The sequence below is a fragment of the Zea mays genome, chromosome 7 (genome assembly GCF_902167145.1).
Source record: "Zea mays cultivar B73 chromosome 7, Zm-B73-REFERENCE-NAM-5.0, whole genome shotgun sequence".
In the NCBI taxonomy this organism is placed as follows: Eukaryota; Viridiplantae; Streptophyta; class Magnoliopsida; order Poales; family Poaceae; genus Zea; species Zea mays.
The window spans coordinates 115,522,218-115,541,836 of record NC_050102.1 but is presented as its reverse complement, the minus strand read 5'-3'; the positions used below and the strand labels follow the sequence as shown (position 1 = coordinate 115,541,836).

The 19,619-nt window shown below is 45.1% G+C and overlaps 3 protein-coding genes across 4 annotated transcripts; all 3 read left to right on the top strand.

The window, feature by feature from the left end:
- The first annotated feature begins 3,404 nt into the window (after positions 1 to 3,404).
- LOC100382373 ([Fructose-bisphosphate aldolase]-lysine N-methyltransferase chloroplastic) lies at positions 3,405 to 5,665 on the top strand. 2 transcript variants are annotated; one of them, XM_020540623.3, is made up of 6 exons: positions 3,405 to 3,963; positions 4,068 to 4,096; positions 4,181 to 4,392; positions 4,582 to 4,704; positions 4,848 to 5,033; positions 5,343 to 5,665. In XM_020540623.3, the coding sequence occupies exons 1-6, from the start codon at positions 3,473 to 3,475 to the stop codon at positions 5,550 to 5,552; spliced, it is 1,251 nt and encodes a 416-aa protein (XP_020396212.1). In that variant the 5' UTR covers positions 3,405 to 3,472; the 3' UTR covers positions 5,553 to 5,665. The 2 variants fall into 2 exon arrangements, with proteins under 2 accessions (XP_020396212.1, NP_001168589.1); NM_001175118.1 differs by having other exon boundaries at positions 3,429 to 3,963; positions 4,848 to 5,252; positions 5,343 to 5,628.
- Positions 5,666 to 9,240: 3,575 nt separating this feature from the next.
- LOC103632731 (pentatricopeptide repeat-containing protein At5g56310) lies at positions 9,241 to 11,332 on the top strand. The gene has a single exon (XM_008654475.3). It carries the CDS (start codon positions 9,374 to 9,376, stop codon positions 10,226 to 10,228), a length of 855 nt encoding a protein of 284 aa, XP_008652697.1. The 5' UTR covers positions 9,241 to 9,373; the 3' UTR covers positions 10,229 to 11,332.
- A 3,179-nt stretch (positions 11,333 to 14,511) lies between these two features.
- LOC100277231 (NAD(P)H-quinone oxidoreductase subunit L chloroplastic) lies at positions 14,512 to 16,104 on the top strand. The gene is made up of 5 exons (NM_001150862.1): positions 14,512 to 14,694; positions 14,817 to 14,912; positions 15,031 to 15,138; positions 15,247 to 15,341; positions 15,737 to 16,104. Exons 1-5 carry the CDS (start codon positions 14,533 to 14,535, stop codon positions 15,864 to 15,866), a joined length of 591 nt encoding a protein of 196 aa, NP_001144334.1. The 5' UTR covers positions 14,512 to 14,532; the 3' UTR covers positions 15,867 to 16,104.
- Positions 16,105 to 19,619: the final 3,515 nt, after the last annotated feature.

The following is a 19,619-nucleotide window of genomic DNA, read 5'->3' as shown; positions in this document are numbered from 1 at the left end:
CCTCCGACCTGTAAGGTCGAAGTGCAGAAGTTTCTCGGCAAGGTGAATTATTTATGAAGGTTTATCTCTAACCTAGCCGGGAATATTGATGCATTCACCCATATCCTTTGGCTTAAGAATGATGTCGAATTCGCTTGGGGGCAGAGCAGCAGGAAGCATTTGATCTCATTAAAAAATACTTGTCTTCGGCTCCCGTATTAAAAGCACCACGAGCAGGAGTACCATTCCGATTATACATTGCAGCTGAAGATAAGGTCATTAGGGCTGTTCTGACACAAGAAACTGAAGGAAATGAGCATGTGGTGACATATCTAAGTTGGAGGTTGTTGGATGCTGAAACGAGGTACTCTTTTATTGAGAAGTTATGCTTATGCTTGTTTTATGCATGCACCAAGTGTAGATGTTATTTACTGTCTAGTCATTGCACTGTTTCTGGTCAAGCCGATGTAATTAAATACATGTTGCATAACCCAATTATGAGTGGTAGAATTGGTAAGTGGGCTTATGCACTCATAGAATATGACTTGGCCTATGAACCATTGAAATATGTGAAAGGTCAGGTCGTAGCGGATTTTATTGTAGAACATCGGATTAATGATACTCATAAACTAGACATGTCATACCTCACTATTACTCCTTGGACTTTATATTTTGATAGATCGGTTTGCAATAAAGGGCAAGAGATTGGCATTGTGCTTGTTTCACCAAGTAATATCTCCTTCGACTTCTCTAGCCGATTGAAAACTTATTGCACTAACAATCAAGCCGAATATGAAGCCCTTTTGTTCGGCTTGGAACTTTTAAATTGTATGTGAGTAAAACATGTAAAGTCATTTGGTGATTCTCAGCTGGTCGTCCAACAAGTGTTAGAAGAATATCAATGTTTTGATAGTACTCTAAATAGTTACCTTGAAAAATGTTGGAGCATAATCCATTCTTTTGACGAATTCAGTATTCGGCATATCTCTAGAGTTGATAATCATAGAGCTAACAATTTGGCACAAGATGCATCAGGTTATCGGATAAAGTGAGGGAAATTTCACAATACTGAAAATCTGATAACCAGTGCAGGGCCAAATCCCCAGGTCGCGGACCGTCTGCGTGAAGACGTCGGACCGTCCGGGGTTACCAGGAAAGTTCTCCTAATCGATTCGGCTGATAATAAAGCCAATGCAAGTGATTGGAGGACGCCCATAACTAATTATTTACGAAATCCTAATGTCAGGACAGATAAGAACATTCGGCGTACGACTTTCAAGTATGTTTTAATGAGTGATGAACTCTATCGCCGAACAGTCAACGACGTCCTGCTTAAGTGCTTGGGCCCAGATGATGCTATATTAGCCATGGCCGAAGTACATGAAGGAATTTGTGGTACCCATCAATCGGCTCCAAAGATGAAGTGGTTGTTACGAAGGTCTAGTTTTTATTGGCCTAATATGATAGCTGATTGTTTCAAGTACTACAAGGGTTGCCAAGTGTGTCAAAAATTCGGTGACCTACAATTGGTCCCTGTAGCCGAATTACATCCTATCATCAAGCTTTGGCCTTTTAGAGGATGGGGATTAGACTTTATTGGGAAAATTCATCCTTCATCATCAAAGGGGCATCGGTTCATGTTAGTTGCCACTGACTACTTTACCAAATGGACTGAAGCCGTTGCTCTGAAGAACATGACACACAAGGAGGTAATTGAGTTCATAACTGAGCATATTATTCATAGATTCAACATTCCCCAGACCTTGACTACGAATCAAGGGACTTCTTTTATGTCAAAGGAGGTACGTGAATTTGTTGAATTATATAGAATTAAGTTGTTTAATTCATCTCCATATTATGCTTAGGCCAATGGACAGGCCGAGTCTAGTAACAGGACATTGATTAACTTGATAAAAAAGAAGATATCTGATAATCCTAAGCATTGGCATAAGATTTTGTCCGAAGCTTTATGGGCTCACAGAATATCTAAACATAGTGCTACTAAAGTGTCTCCTTTTGAGCTTGTCTATGGGCAGGAAGCAGTGTTGCCTGTGGAAATAAGTTTGAATGTTGTCAAGTTCGCCAGACAAAATGATCTAATTTTCACTGATTATTACAATGCAATGATGGATAATATTGATGAGGTGACCGACAAGAGGGTGATAGCTTTGGGAGCAATAGAAAAGGACAAGATCATGGTAGCCCGGGCCTACAACAAGGTCAAAGTAAAGTCATTTTAAGTAGGGGACCTGGTGTGGAAGACCATCCTGCCTCTAAGGAATAAAGACCGGAAGTTTGGAAAATGGTCGCCAAGCTGGGAGGGTCCTTATAAAGTAAACATGTAATATTTGGTAACGCCTATTTACTATAAATATTACAAGGCAAGGATTTACCCAAAGCTTTGAATGGACGTTTTCTCAAGCAGTACCATCCTAGTATGTGGCAAGATGCTTAAGAAAATCGATGTGATCACATCGAGTTAAGATGCTTTTGGTTTGCCCATCTCCACCAAAAGGCAGGGGGCATATGTTTGGCACCAAAATGAGCGTGCGGACGGTCCGGCCCTGAGGCCGGACAGTCCGCGCCTGTGGGCCGGACGGTCCGCGCGTGCGCAGAGCAGATTAGGGTTCCGAGTTTTGTGCTACGGTTGTTAGCTAGATTCGCAGAATTAGCTCGGAAATCAGTTGTGTAAAGGGTCCAGCCCCCTCCTGTATAAATAGAGAGGTATACGGCCGATTTGTAATCAGCAATCGAATCAAAACACTTCTATTTCGCATTTATTTCCTATGAGTAGTTATAGTCTAGTTCTAGTTTAGCCTTCCGATCCCCAAATTCTTCGCCTCTACGTGGATTAGAGGAGTCTAGGTCGGCCTGCCCGAGCCTAGATAACTCCTAGGATCTCTCCTCCCCGACGGGGTCTCTCCCGGGAGCGAGATCCAGGCGTCGCCGGCGATCTTCCGCCGCCCGGACCGTCTGGCCGTCAGGCAGTAAGCCCTAGCCCCTGCGCCAGGTCGCGGACGGTCCGGCCCCTCGTCGTGGACCGTCCGCGTCTGACCAGAGAGCACCGTCACGGTTCTTGTTGAGTGTTTGGCGCTCCAAAAAAGCGTCAACAATTTCTTAAAAATATATACTACAGTTGGAGAAGTTCATCTTGAGCTAAAAGCTGTAATTCTGATCGGACGGAGTATCTGAATTGTGTAATTTCGTTGAACGACCCATCTCATATGTGTTCTACAAGGAGCCGATCATCATCTGCCTATGACTTATGAGCGGTCGTGAATCATTTTTGAGATAATTCGTGGAACATCTACAGGATAATTAACCTCCTGTTTCCTAGAGGGAAAACACCTATTGGCACGGACTCGGTCGGCATTTCACCGCTGATCATATCCACTCCCGCCATAATAACTACTTATGGATATGGAAACCAACGGCCGTCGTCGTCCAAACCACTACCTCCGTCGCAGGCGCAGGCCGCGCAGTGCAGGGAATCATGGCCACGCTCTACCAGCACCACCTCCTCCCCCTGCAGCGTCTCCCCAACTCCCCCCGCCGACCGCCTCCTCGCCTCCGCCTCCCCACGAAGCCATCGAGGCACCACAATCGGCAGCTACGACCCCGCGCGGCAGCCAGCACAACGGCCACAGTGTCTGCGATGGAGGACTTCCGCCGGTGGCTCGCCTCTCATGGCGCGGGCGATGGAGGAAAAGCCATTCCAGCCGCCGTGCCGGAGGGTCTCGGCCTCGTGGCGGCGCGCGATCTGCCCCGCGGGGAGGTGGTCGCGGAGGTGCCTAAGAAGCTCTGGATGGACGCCGACGCCGTCGCGGCCTCCGACATCGGCCGCGCCTGCGGCGGCGGAGGGGGCCTCCGGCCCTGGGTCGCCGTCGCGCTGCTGCTCCTCAGTGAGGTCGCGCGCGGGGCGGACTCGCCGTGGGCGCCCTACCTGGCCATCCTCCCGCGCCAGACCGACTCCACCATCTTCTGGTGAGTGAGAGGACGCCGATCGCTCCATTTGTGTTTGGCTGCTTCTGCAGTTCTGCGCTATTCTCGTTCTGATGTTTGAGTGGCGCTTGGTGCCTCCAGTGCAGGTCTGAAGAAGAGCTCCTAGAGATACAAGGTCAGTGTGCAATGCAAAAGTTCTTGCCAGTTGTTGTGTGCTGGGATCTCTCGGTAACTTTTATGCTACTTCTGTCACTTGCAGGAACACAGTTGCTAAGCACCACAGTGGGCGTGAAAGAGTATGTGCAAAGCGAATTTGATAGTGTTCAAGCAGAGATCATAAGCACAAATAAGGACCTGTTCCCAGGTAGCATAACATTTGATGATTTCCTATGGGCATTTGGAATGCTCAGATCAAGGGTGTTTCCAGAGCTCCGCGGAGATAAGCTTGCTCTCATACCATTTGCTGATTTGGTAATATGCAATACATATTGGCGTTTTCCAGATTCTAATCCCACTTGCTACGATTCTTCTTATTGTTGTTAAATGGTCCTAGTTGTAATTTCCATGCTTAAGGTACCATGTCAAAAGGATTCAAATAAGGCATTATTTGAATGTTGGAAATGCATTCTTTAAAATTATTTTGCTTGCTTCGCAAATCAGGTTAATCACAGTCCTAATATCACCTCAGAAGGGTCAAGTTGGGAGATCAAAGGAAAGGGTCTTTTTGGTAGGGAACTCATGTTCTCCTTGCGAACACCAGTGAATGTTAAATCTGGACAGCAGGTACAGATGATGTTCCATTTTTCTGCACTAGGTGCACTGTTTTCATGGCTTTCAGCATCTATATGCAATAGTGGATGCTTCAAGTTCAAGTGACAAGCTAAAACGTGCAATTTGTAACTGAGCACTGAGATTTGCATTTACAGATATATATCCAGTACGATCTGGACAAGAGTAATGCTGAACTGGCACTAGACTATGGGTTTGTGGAATCAAATCCATCAAGGGATTCGTTTACTGTGACCCTGGAAATCTCTGAATCTGATCCATTTTATGGAGACAAGCTTGACATTGCAGAGGCAAACGGACTGGGGGAAACCGCATACTTTGATGTAATCCTCAACGAACCCCTTCCCCCTCAAATGCTCCCTTACCTGCGATTACTTTGCATTGGTGGAACAGATGCATTTCTCTTGGAAGCACTCTTTAGGAATTCAGTTTGGGGCCACCTTGAACTGCCATTGAGTCCTGACAATGAGGAATCAATATGTCAGGCCATGCGAGATGCCTGCAAATCAGCCCTTGCTGACTATCATACCACAATAGAAGAGGTTTACCAATTGATTAGATGTAGCTATTCTTTTCCTTCATCTTTTTTATCTTAATTAATTAATCTTATGAAACATGTGTGGAATATTCAGGATGAAGAACTATCGGGAAGAGAGAATTTGCAGCCAAGACTTGCAATTGCAATTGGAGTAAGGGCCGGTGAAAAGAAAGTACTCCAGCACATTGATGGTATTTTTAAACAGAGGGAGGAGGAATTAGATGGCCTTGAGTACTACCAGGAAAGAAGACTCAAAGATCTTGGTTTAGTCAGTGACAATGGTGAAATTATTTTTTGGGAGTAGTAGATATTTGTTTCTAGTATAGTAGTGCTATTTGTCCATAATGCTAATGAAAGGAATGCATTCTGGCACTGTTAACAAGAAATGCATGGTAAATGTCATGCACACTTCTGTGACATAATCACATAGCAGGTAAAAATGGGCAAAATAAATCATCACCCACATTTAAAAGAATACATGATCATCACTGATAGTCGTATCAGGTGAACAGTTAAATTGACATTCACCTAACTATAGATTGGACGTCCTCTCTAGTGCATATGCCAATTGCCAACAGACTTAAACCTGTAAAATATCTATAAGGCCTTTTTTATTGCGCATGGGTTGGCTAGGGATATTTTTAGTTCAATTCTCTGGCAATCCCTCTCAATCCACATCAGAACCAGAAAGGCCACAGTAAATCTCTGCAAGTGCAGCATATGTTGCATACTTGCTTCCACATGTACATTCTTCCAGGTGCGTTTGCAGATGGGCTTGTGCACATGTCATTTGCAATGGTTTACATTCAACCCTCATCACAGCCATCTATCTGCTCCAGTTCCTGTTAATCAGCGTTGTTGCTGATCATATTACAGTACTCGTTTTGTTCAGAGCCCGTACCACAAAATGGCGGCAATTAAAAATCAAATCCAATGGCTTCAAATTTTCATTTGCCTTGAGAACAAGGTCAATAAGCAGAGGGCTTTCCAAATAACGATCTTACAATGGTCGCACAGATGTAACAGATTGGTCTACCATATTGATGACTGAGTTTGACTAAAACGTTCCACAACCTGTGAACTGGCTTTTGCTCTAGAAATCTGAAGTATGTAGTCAAAATCCATTTCTTAACTTACAACAGTTTGGAGGTCATTCAGTGGTGCCCATGACCAGATCTCAGGGCATTCTATCTTGTACCTTGTTGGTTTAACACCAATCTTCATCATATCAGCATAGAGCATCATGGCATTCAAGACATAGCCAAGCATGCACTGCCCTCGTATCAGTAGTGTATAGGTAAAGCTATCAGGGATCATACCTGATTTTCTCATGTAGGAGAAAAGCTTGCCAGCTTCGCAGTGTTGACCATCTAAGTACAGGCCATATATCAAGGTCATATATATCACACTGTTTGGAATTAAACATTCTTCCTCAATTGTAAAGTTTGAGAAGACAGAATGAATGTCACTGCACTTCAACCCTGAGTACTCCATCACAAACCTGACCGCTTCCTGAACCCTATTCTCTCTGCACAGACCATCGACAAGAACTGACACTGTGATAGCGTTAGGTGAAATACCATTCTCTATCATTTCCTTGTGTAAACGAAAAGCAGCATCTATGCCACCATTCTTGGCATGGCCATGAATAAGAGCAGTGTATGTTACCACATTAGGCTCAATCCCTTTAGCCACCATCTCAGTGTATATAGCCATTGCTATTTGCATCTTCCCTCGTTTTGAATGCCCATCTATCAAGGAGGAGTATGACACCACATTGGGCTCAATTCCGACCTCAGTCATTCTAGTGCATGTTGCTAGCGCTTCCTCCAAATTCCCAATCCTGCAGTACTCATCAATCAGTGCATTGTAAGCAGCTGCATTCAGATTAACACCATCTTCCTGCACACCTTGAAGAAACCTGTCCGCTACATGCATTTGCCCTCCATCACAAAGGCCTCTCACAACAATGCTGCAGGTGAACTCGTCTGGGCACAAACCTAAGCGAGTCATCTCCTGATAAAGTGCCAATGCTTCTTGTGCATTTCCAGACCGAAAAGCTCCATCCATCAAACTGTTGTACACAGGAACGGTAGGAGCAACCCCAAACCTGGGCATCTCAAGAAACATACCTTTTGCTTCACTGAACCTCTTCGCTTTACAGAAACCGTCAATCAGGGTTGTAAAGATAACAGCATTTGGATTCAGGCCACTCTTCAGCAATTCCTGGTACAACACAACTGCACTGTTGACATCATCTCTCTGACAGTGACCGCTCATCAGCACATTGTATGTATACTGATTAGGCTGCATCCCCGCTTCCTTCATAGCGTCAAACAACCGCTCAGCATCGCCAATGCATCCCTCTTCACAAAGTGCACATATCATCGTCGTATATGTGACCACATTTGGGTCAATCTGCTGTGCCACCATCTGATCCCACACCTCCTGAGCCTTGGCCACAGTACCCTGGAACCGGCATGCATTGATAAGAGTATTGTACGTGACCACACTGGGCACCAACCCCCGTCTAAGCATTTCGTCGAACAGCTCCCAGGCGCACCCAGGCCTGCGTGCTTTCACGAGCCCATCCAGGACCGCGTTGCACGCCGGAAGCGCCGGTAGCGTCCTTAAGCGCCGGAACACGTACAAAGCCTCGTCGAGCAGCCCCATCTGAGAGAGGGCGATGACGAGCACGCCGAGGGCGGGGGCAGGGGTGGTGGAGGTGGAGGAGAGAGCAGTGAATGCGGCGCCGGCGCCGGCGGCTGTGGCAGCAGAGCTCCGGCCGGGGAAGGAACGGGAGACCTGGACGAGGGATTTCGTCAAACGGATGGCTTGCGCGAAGTTCTTGGCCGCGACCGTGCCGTGAACGGCGGCGGCGAGGCCCGCGGCGCGGTTGCGGGACGAAGGTGCAATGGCAGCGGCAGCGGCGGGGCCGGAGGCGGAGAGACTGTGACGGCTGCAGAGATGATGGTGCGGGGCGTTAGGGCGGCGGCGGGAGAAGAGGAGGCGGACAGACGTGGAGGGCGGCGGCATAGGGGCATTGGGGCAGCGGCAATCTGCCATATTTGACTACGGGGTTGTTCTACCATAAGATGACAGTCCAACCACCCCGAAGATTCCTAATACTACCCTGTTGCAATTCGTTAGACACGATTTGTAATTCATTTGACTTTTAACAAATTTGATATGCTCGTTATAATAATATTTTTTTACTGTAATATGGTTTAGTACATGATATATTTTATGTATAACTTCGATTTTTTATATATATTTTTTAAAAAAAACAACACAAGCCAGTTAAACTTGGTAAAAATATGTAAACGAATTATAAATTAAGATAGAGAGTAAAGCATATTTTATTAGTGGGCTAGTTATTAGGCCCAGTTTGGTAGAGCTCATCATCCGATACTTCACCTCTAGCTCTGGCTTATTAAAAAAACAGCTCCCACATTATTATCGGGAAAAGCTTTAGAAAGACTGTCCTGTTTGGTTGAAATATAGCTCATTCTTTAGCTTTTGCTGTGATATAACGTCGTTGAAAAGAAAAAACATGAGAGAGGAGCCAATAAAAACTCATTTTTATGGCTTCTGCCTCTTGTTAGGTTTTTAGAGGTGCTCCTCCTTTTCTAAGAAGAGCACGTCAAAGAGCCTCTGGTTTGGTAGATTTTTTTTTCAAGAAATCAACTTTAAAGGAGCCTTACCAGTATTATTGAGGAATCACAAATCATGAAACGATGTGCCATTAAAAAATAACAAAATCTAGCAAAAGAAACATACCGTGTGATTGGTTTCCTGCATTTGTTCGGTATGTGTCATGGGATAGAGGATTTTTCATTTTTTTTCTTGTTTGGTTGAATGGTTTGTTGACATGGCGTGCATTAGCTTATATAAAAGATGGTCTTGAACCAAGCTGCGGCCATACCCACCAGAATAGCTGCGCTGCGCATGCAGGCTCTGCGCGTACGGACCAAGTTAGCCTGACTCTCCAAATACATAAACCAAACATGCCGATATTGTAGCCGTAGGTCGCCAAGACGCCAAACTTCCAATTGCACGCATTAATGTCAGCTAACGAAACTCGTATCATTCCCGGGGGCCGGGCCAGAAGCCAGCCGGCGAAAGATGCCGAGCAATCGCACTCGCCACCGGGCTCTTGTTCCGCCCAACCTGCCCCGGTACATCCCATACTCCCGCGCGCTGCAGCAGCGCCTCTTCCTCGTCGCGCAGCACCTCAGCCGCTCCTCATCCCCCTCTGCCATCCGCCGCGGCCTCGACCAACTCCACGCACAGCTCCTCCTCAACGGCTTCACCCATAAGCGCTTCCTCCTCGCCAAGCTCCTCTCCCTCACCGTCGCTGCCGCCGACCTCCCCCGCGCAGAGTCACTCTTCATCCTCTCTGTGCCCCCTTCCCCAGCGTCCCCCACCCTCGCCAACCTCCTCCTTCGCACCGCCGCCACGTCAGGCTCCACGCCCAGCGCCCTGCTCGCGTTTCTATCCCGCCTCGTGGGCTGCCACGGGCTGCGCCCCAACGCATTCACCTTCTCAACCCTCCTCGCCGCATTCGCCCCCGCGGGCGTTGGGGCGCTCCCCCATGGCCGCGCCCTCCACGCGCTCGCGCTTGCGAGCGGAGTACTCGCCCAGACAGGCGATAGTGGGCACGTGATGACCAGCCTTGTTAGTGTGTACGCGTCGGCCCAGCAGCTCGGGGACGCCCGTAAGGCGTTCGACGAAATGTCAACCAGGGCGGTGGCCGCGTGGAACTGCATGCTCGCCGCGTACGTGCGATGCCGTGAGGTGGACGCCGCACTGCGGTTCTTTAGCGAGATGCCCAATAGCAGGAGGGACGTGGTGTCGTGGACGACGATGATCGGTGGGTGCGCGAATGCTGGTAGGCCAGCAGAGGCGGTGGAGCTGTTCTGGAGGATGAGAAAGGCGAGGGTTAAGGATGACGCAGTGACTATGGTTGCCCTGCTATAAAAGCCTGTGCGGAGCTGGGTGACCTAGAACTTGGGCGGTGGGTGCATGCACGAGTGGACTTGGAAGGGTGGCAGCGGAGGACTGTGTTGCTGGACAATGCTCTCATCCATATGTATGTGAAGTGTGGTGCTGTGGAAGATGCACATCGCTTGTTTGGGATGATGCCAAGGCGGAGCTCCGTTTCTTGGACTACTATGATCTCGGGTCTTGCAATGCATGGTCACCCCCAGGAGGCGCTGGACTTGTTCCAGAGAATGCAGGATCGGCCTGATGGTGCCACGCTGCTGGCAGTTCTGCGGGCATGCAGTCTGGCAGGGAGGATTGATGATGCACGGTGGTACTTTGAAAGTATGGAAAGAGTTTACGGGATAAATCCAGAGATACAACACTATGGATGCATGGTTGACATGCTCTGTTGCTGGAGACGGTTGAATGAAGCACTTGAGCTTGTGGAGAAAATGCCATTCCAGCCAAACGAGGGTGCGTGGGGTGCAATCCTGAGTGGATGTAGAAGGGAGGGCAACCTTGAGCTTGCAGCTAAAGTGACTAATAGATTAGTTGAACTGCAGCCAGCGCGAGCAGCCGGGCACCTAGTGCTGCTGTCCAACATGTATGCTTGCGTAGGACAGTGGGAGCAGGCTCAGATGGTGAGGGAAAGAGTGGCTGCACTGAATGCTGAGAAACCTGCTGGCAGAAGCTGGGTGAATCAGAATGAGTCCAGCATGGTGGTAGCACATGCTCAACTGGTTGATTCGTGACTCAAAAGCAAAAGGCTTTCACAAGACTATGTATAGTGTATATTGCCAAACTTAAGAGTAGAACTGCAATTATTTGTTGTCAGGTGTTAAGCCTTGACATTTTCCTCAGAGCACTGGCATAGATGCAATTGGATCAGTCTTCAACAAATCTTCACCACCTTCAGATTGCCTGTTATACTGATGCCCTCTTGTTCCTTCGCAGGTTAACAACACGTATCCGTTGTTTTTCATTCTTCTGTAGAACTTACAGGGTAGAATTGGTAGAAACAGTTATACTCCCAATGTCCCAATTTATAATTTGTTTGACTGGCTCGTCTTATTTAATTTTTTGCATAAAAATGAAAAATTCAAAGTCATATTTAAAGTATACTAGTCGGTTGCCCGTGCGTTGCGACGTGCGTTGCGACGGCTTACAACAATACCCACATAAACTATCCATCAAAAAATTCAAGATTTTTTATTGAATGTCTCCGCTCTCTGTATAATATATATTTTGATTTGCCTAACTGATGTTATTGTTTACTCCATACAAATATGTCTTGCTACAACACGGCCAATGAAGTGAGCGATTAGAAGAGAGTTCACAAAGATTGACTAAATGAACAGAAATTATAAAATGACATAATTCTATCATACAGAAACCAAATAAGAGAGTTTGTGAGGTCAAGTTTCTAAAATAAGTCCCATGAAGTCAAACTTATAAAAAAGATAGATCAAAATATGGAGTGATTGCTAAAATCAGGCATCAATAAAAACTTGATGCGCTCCATATAAATTATACTACTTCTTAGCAATTACTAACGTTTAAAACCAACAAATAACCTTTTATTTTGCTGTTAGTGTGACAAATCATTGCTGCTCCATCCAATTCAGCAACCTCAAACACCATGTAGTCCATTGTGCCAATGTGGTCTCAGAAACGACATAATGCTTACAAGAGCCAATAACGTCGTGCCATGCTTGGGCTGCAGCCTCGGCCCGTAGTGCTGGCCCGACCCGACATGATTATTTTTTATTTTACAAAAAAATGTATATACCTATATACAATTTATATTCAATATTAAAAACATCTTAGCGTGATGTTCTACTGGTTAGACAGTTTCACCCAGTGTCTCCCGCCCTTTTTTCATCAGGGCATGGGTTTCAGCCCCACCTCCTGCACTGTTTTTTAACATTTTACGCTGATTTAAATGGATCGACTGGCTAACGGGCTGGCCCGACACAGTTAGCAGGTCAGCGGATTAATTTGAAATAGCTACGAGGGGTTATTTGTAAAAAAATGACGCATGACGACCGTTGAAACTGGTGCTTTAAGTATAGTATAGATTATAAAGTAGACGATATCATAGTAAATAATTATTGTTATTATATTTTTAAAATAAAACAAGTCGGTCAAATCTGGGATAAAAAAAGTAAAACAACTCTTGCTATTGCAGGTCACCTCATTGTCACAACAATGATGAAGAACCTACACAAACCTTGAGACCTAAAATTTAGGAAAGATAAATAAAGAGTTAAATAGAGAGTTAAAAATAAAGAGTTTCTTGGAAACATTATAAGATTAATTCTTTAATTCGAACGACTAACCGTTTCGGTGCCTTTAGCCAGAAAAAGCCCTAATATGTCCCGCACGCGTCTTGAGACAGTTTGGTGTGAAGGCATTGGCGTATTGCAGAATTGCAGTACAATGATGAAAGAAAGAAGCTAAACGACACAGCAGGTCAGCGTCTACCAGGCCTACCAAGGTAAACAACTCAGGGTCTGTTTGGTTGGGCTGTGGCTGTGAAAAAAGTTGCTGTGGGCTGTGAGCTGTGGAAAAAGCAGCTGTAGGCTGTAAGCTGTTAAAAAGCTAAAAATTGTTTGGTGGAAACCACTAAAAGTCGTAAAAAATTCTTCGATATATGTTTTCATAGTTCCATCCGAAAAGTCACTAAAAGCAGGTCCAGGGGTGCTTTCAGATTTGCACTACGAGAAAGTCGACTTTTAGGAAAAGCTGCTTTCTGGATCCACCCCTTTGGTTGGCTTTTGGCTTTTAGGGGAGCAAAAGCCAAAGCCAAAAGTCAAACCAAACACACCCTCAGATTTGCTATCAGTTGTCAGGAGCATACTATAAATTATGATCCTGAGTGGTCAAGTTGTAATGACCTTAGTAAGATTGCAGAGATGATGGTTGAGAGAGTGGAAATCATGTGGATTTAGATTTGAGAGAGACATATTTACCTACATTGAAAATGGACAGATATTATGGCACTATCGAGATATGAGAAATCGCAGGATTAATCAACCTTGTTCTAGTGGCATTTACGAAATCCTTGTTATAAAATTTGATTTGCACTATCTGTCGTTACCTATATTGAGTATTTAATATACATTTGTTTATTTTTTATAGTTGGTCTTACCTTTAGACTTAGAACAATTAATGAAGAACAATAAAGATATTGCTTCGCAACAGCGGGTTTTGTACGTTATCTAAGTTGAGTTTATGTTGTCATGTATCTTTTGGAATTATGTTATTTTTTACGTGCTTTTGTTACAAACGTGTCATAACTCAGTCCGGGTCTTATGCAAATCCATGCACTGCCACTATGCAAGAAGTGCTGGGAATTGGGCCAGATCGGGCCAGTCCGGTCTAAGTCTATCGTGCTTTGTGCCAAACAGGTTCGGGTCAGGAAAGCTAAAAAACTTTTGTACCATGCCGTGACAGTCCGCAGTATAAAAACAGTGGCCCAGTCCGATCGTAAACCACGTCGTGCCTTCGTTGGATCATGCCGGCCCAAGTCCGGCCCGTATATTTGACCGCATAAAATCAAAATATTACAACCACATAAAATTCATAGTTTACTAAATTAAAGATATTAAACAATCCTAGCATCATTTGACCACATAAACTCCAAATATCACAACAATATAAAAATCGGTATCTTACTAAATTAAAGAAAATAAACACATTGAACTTAGTTGGGCGGTGCCGGCCCAAGACCGGCTCGTATATTTGACGGCATAAAATCAAAATATTACAACCACATAAAATCCATAGTTTACTAAATTAAAGATATTAAACAATAATAGCATCATTTGACCACATAAACTCCAAATATCACAACAATTTAAAGTCGGTATCTTACTAAATTAAAGAAAATAAACACATTGAGCTTAATTGGGCGGTGTCGGCCCAAGACCGGCCCATCTGTGCAGGTCGTGCCGGGGTCCGACGAGCCGGAATTTAAGACTCGGCCCAGACCCGCCATCGGGCCGTGCTAACCCGACTCATATTATTTCGTGACAGGATGTGCTTGGGCCCCTATTGAGCCGTGCTCGAAAACCCGGCCCCACACTACGACCACAGCCCGCCTACTCAACACATGCATGACGTGGTGAAGACGTGAAGTCAACTTTCCATCCATTAGATCCCCATCCAACTGTCCAGGCAGGCCAAATTATTGAGTGCCACATGACCGGATGACCCCAAAACGTCGTCTATCCAGATAAGACGCGCGCCACGGCTGCCGTGGAGTAAACCACAACGCAGGACAAGCCATCGCCCCGATGGACACCGCCGCCTCATGCCGCCTCCTCTCGCCGGCCTCCTCCTCTCCGCCCCCCTGTCCGAAGCAGCTACCCAAGCGGCGACCGACCTTCGCGGCCTCGCAGCAGCAGTCGCCCAGCTCCAGCGCCAAGTTCAGGCTCCTCTGCCTCCTCCATGACAAGGTCCATAGTAGGCTAGTAGCTAGCAATCTTGGTTTGGATGCTACCCCATCCCCACCGATGATAATTCCTGATCGTCCATGCTCTTGGTTTGTTTCCTGTTTGCTTCTCGAACGAACGCGCAGTCCGCGTCGCCAACGACGTCGGTGCAGATGCAGAGCTCACAGTCACAGTTGCAGAGGCTGGCGACGGTGTTGCAGTGCGGAGCCGTCTGGGCAGCTGTACGTACAGGAGTCTCTCGCTCAATTCCACACGGCCCTGGAGCTCGATTGGACGCTACTATACCTGCACGATCATACATATATATCGAACGTGAAATCGCAAATGCTGTATGTGTAGGTTGAGGCGCCGGCGGCGCTGGCGGTGACCGGCGAGGAGGACATCGACCTGCTAGGGATCCTGCCGCCGCTCGCGGTGTTCGCCTTCTTCTACTTCCTCGTCGCTCCTGTGCGTGAGCTAGCTACTCGCGCGGCTCTCGGTTTGCTATCAAATCGACTTCATTTGGACTGACCCTGAGTGAGTAACAAGTGTGCATGTGTGTGTGTGTGCGCGCAGCCGGTGATCATGAACTGGATGAGGCTGAGGTGGTACAAGCGCGAATTCGTGGAGACGTACCTGCAGTTCATGTTCACCTACCTCTTCTACCCAGCGTGAGTGTAGTGTACTTGCATTGCTGCTGCGGCGTCATGCCTCTAGAACTGTTGATTTTTGGGTTGCTATAGAGAATGGCAATATAATAGCTATTCTAGGAGTTCTGTAGAGCGAGTGAGAAGATCGGAATCCGCCAACTGATCTCTAGGCTATAGCCGCACAAGTGAAGTTATTTTGCTTGCCTGGCCAGCTAATTAATTAAGCTCAAAATTCATGTCATCTTCATGCAATTTGTTAAAACTCATGACCTGTATACTATTAACTGAATTTCGTGTGGCACTATTATATATAACTCATGACCTACATACTACTAACTGAATTTGGTTTGGTTTTTCCTCAAAAGCAAAAACAAAAGATCGGTTTCAGTTTCGTTTTGATGTCTGTGTGTTTGCAGGATGATGTTCTGGGCGCCATTCGTCAACTTCAGGAAGTTCCCGAGGGATCCCACCATGAAGTACCCTTGGTCCAAGCCGAAGGAGGGCACGCCGCTGTTCAAAGACAGATACCCGCCTATAGACTCCTAGATACAGCCTTGATGCTTGTACTCGGCTCGTCGCGCGCCACGGGCATGCAGGCAGCAGCGAAAAGGCCGGTTTCTTCACCTAAAAATCTGTGTAAAACATTACTATATATCACACAGTCTAATAATACCCGTGCTAGTACATGGGAAAGGTTACTATCACTAAGATTTTACCATGATCTATAGTTCTATACCTCACAACATTCATGTAATCATGTCCGTTAAAAACTATGTTCACCAGTACAAAGAAGCTCTATAATGACGGTCGTGAACATATTTTCACTGACGTTTCTTAGAACCGTTGGTCTAGTAGAAATCATCATTTTTATAGCCGGGTAGCTGATGACCGCAAGTGAAAATCCGCCAGTAAAAATCGATTTTCACTGGCGGTTAAGTTTAGAAATCCGCCAGTGGAAATCGATCGATTTGCACTGGCGGTCGACATAATAAAACCGCTAGTAAAAAATATTTTCAGAAACATTAAACATGTTTTAAAAACAGTAAAATTTTTATTTAAGGAGAGAACTATTTTAAGTCGTGGCATTTTTCGCCCGCTATACGGTTGTTAGGAATCAAACAGCTGACCTCACCCTTGCGTGTATCCTCCACTATCACTCCACCTATGACATGATTTGTGTCTAGTTTGAAGTTTTCTTGTCCACATATTACAACCAACTGAGTGTAAATTGCTTGTTTGAAATCGTAAATGAATTCAAATAAAAAAATTTGTCAACTACAAAGTTGAATAACTTTTGAATTTCTACAACTTTCATTTTGACACTTTTTTCATCCAAGGTAGTTTGCAAAATTTGAATTTTAAATTTTACATACTTAGATTCAATTTTTGAGAACCGAAATGAGTTCAAATAAAAAAGTTATCAACTATAAAGTTTCCTAACTTTTAGAAATCTACAACTTTTATTTTGATGGTTTCATCATACGAGGTTGTTTGAAAAACTCGAAAAATTAAGGTTAAAAATGATTTCTAGTGGCGGTTCCTTAAGAAAATCGATTCTAGAAATCGAAGTATACAAGCGGTTCCTTAAGAAAACCGCCACTAGAAATCATGAATTTTTACATGCGGTTTTCTTAAGGAACCGACCGTAGAAATACGATTTCTAGTGGGGTTTCTTAAGAAACCGCCACTAAAAATAGTACAAGCGGTTGATAACTTAATCCGCCTGTAAAAATATATCGCCCCACAGGATTTGAGCCTTTTTCTACTAGTGGTTACAAGGGGTTATCAGATCCGCTCCCTTCCCTCCCGTCAGAAGTAGAGGCGCGATGAGTCGTAGAAGCCCATTCCCTTCTCAACAACCCATGCACAAAGAGAGAAACACACGATGTAGGATTGGGCCTCGACCTTTTTCTCTTCTCTATTACATATGAGAGGTACATATTCTATATATAAATACGTGGTATCCCTTAGGGGTATATTCGTTTCATAACACCCTCCCTTGGGCTAATAACGCGACCAACACATGCCTCATTAAAACTCCTAAAAACCCAGTGGGAAAAATATGGAGAAAGAGCACATGGTGACGTATATTGCATTTGCACTTTATTGCCTCGCTAAAAACCTTATGTGAGAAACTTCAGAAAAACTCACCAAGGGAAAAAGAGTACAACAACTGTCATTAGGACATATTTTGATCTTTGGATCTAGATTCCATCGAATATTCTACAAGCGCTAACTTTAGAAATATGCTCCCCTGATCCTTGCAAAACTATCTCAATATGGCAAAACACCTTCTTCTGGAGGTATATGCACATAGAGATTTAGCAAGCAGATTATATATTGTCGCAAGGATTACTTTAGGAACTTTACCTCAACTCACTTTTGGGTTACGCGAGGTTAGGACATGTATCAACATAAATAAGCCACTTAGATTAGTCGTGTTCGATCGACTGGATCTACATATTGGATAGAAAACTACCATAAGGGTTCATATAATGATCATCAAACTAACACCTTCAGGGCATACAATATGGCATTCGGTGTCTCACAATTGCGATCAATATTAAGCATTCGCTCACCCTGGCGATGACATCTGTCAAAGTCATTATCCCTCATAACTCATACATATTCTACAAGATATGTCGCTTTGTTCATCTGGAATAATGACGATGGATGAGGTTGGGGTGCTACAATTTTCTATATTACACCATAATGTATACATAGTTGTGCAAAGCAATAACTTGTTCTTCCAGAGGACTTAGGGGATAATATAGTTGCAATAGTGAAAGGGAAATGACCTTAAAACCATCTCTTATATTTTGGTGCTTGATGACCTTCACAACCATTCTACTAACTAGTTTGCCTAGTCTCTAATTCACAGGTTCATAAGATCAATAGTTCAGTTTCTAAATCACAATCAGGTCAGTTCCAACCAAATAGGGGTAAAACATGGAATAGATGAACTACCAATAGTTCTACTCCTTGGATAAGTTCTAAATACCCCGAGGAACCTATTCAACACATCTAGAAAGGTTGGAAAGCTCGAAATCAACATATCACTATTTTGGAGCTAGTATTGGGCAAAAGAAGATATATGAGTGAAAGAATCAAAGTGCAAAGAGGATTAGACTAAAGCAATGAGGATGCATCAAAAGAAGACATAAAAAGAAGCAGAGAAGTCCAAGACTCAAGAACAAAAGAAGCCCAAAAGAATCAACGAAGAAATCCAAGAAAAGGACAGTCAGCCAGCGCCTGGTGCCGCACCGGACATTGAACAGTAGTTGTCCAGTGTGCACCGGACTGTCCAGTGGGACAATCGGACAGTCTGTAGAGAGGCCCACAACGGACGCTCTCGGGCTGTGGCATCGGACAGTCTGGCAACGGTCGGATCCAACGGTCGACTGCCGCAGACCTCAACGGTCGGCTGACGTGGCCAGGGCACCAGACTGTCCGATGTGCACCGGACAGTCTGGTTAGCAGTCGGACCCAACGATCGACTGCTACAAACCCCAACGGTCGGCTGACGTGGCAGCCATCGGACAGTGTCTGGTGTGCACCAGACTGTCCGGTATGCCCATTGACAGAAAGCTGTTGCTTTCTGTCCAACGGCTATATGGGGGGTTGGGTCCTATAAATACCACCCCAACCGGCCATTTCGAGGTTTGGAAGCCCAAACATATCAAGGCATATAATGGACACATCCAAGCCCTCCCAACCACCTCCATTCATTGATCTATCTCATACACAAGAGCTAGGCCATATTAAAGCCTCACAAGTGCCACAAAAGAGAGATCAAGAAAGAAAGAGCTAGTCGTGTGTGTTTAGCGATAGTGCCTTGTGAGAATCATTGAGAGAAAGTGTGTGCTACATCTTGTGATCATTTGAGCGTGGAGTTTTGACGCTATTCATCTTCCTCCAAACTTTCTGGAGACTTGTAAAGCTAGCAAGAGACACCTAAGTGTGTGGTGGGTCCTTGCGGGGTCTTTGTGATCCTTGAGATTAAGAAGAAGGACTCGCCGGTCTTGGTGATCGGTGGAGAGAGGGAAAGGGTTTAAAAAGACCCGTCCTTAGTAGGCTCCTCAACGGGGATTAGGTTCTTGGTGAACCGAACCTCGAAAAAAACAAATCACCCGTGTCACTTGTGTTTATTGCTTGTGATTTGTTTGCTTTCTAAGTTTTCTTGCACTATTCTTTGTTGATATTACTTTGTGTTGCTTCAAGTCAACTTCTCATATATAGAAGCAACATCTTGCAAGAAAGAACTTGTGTTATTCCTCCTCTTATCTAAGCCCTCTTGTA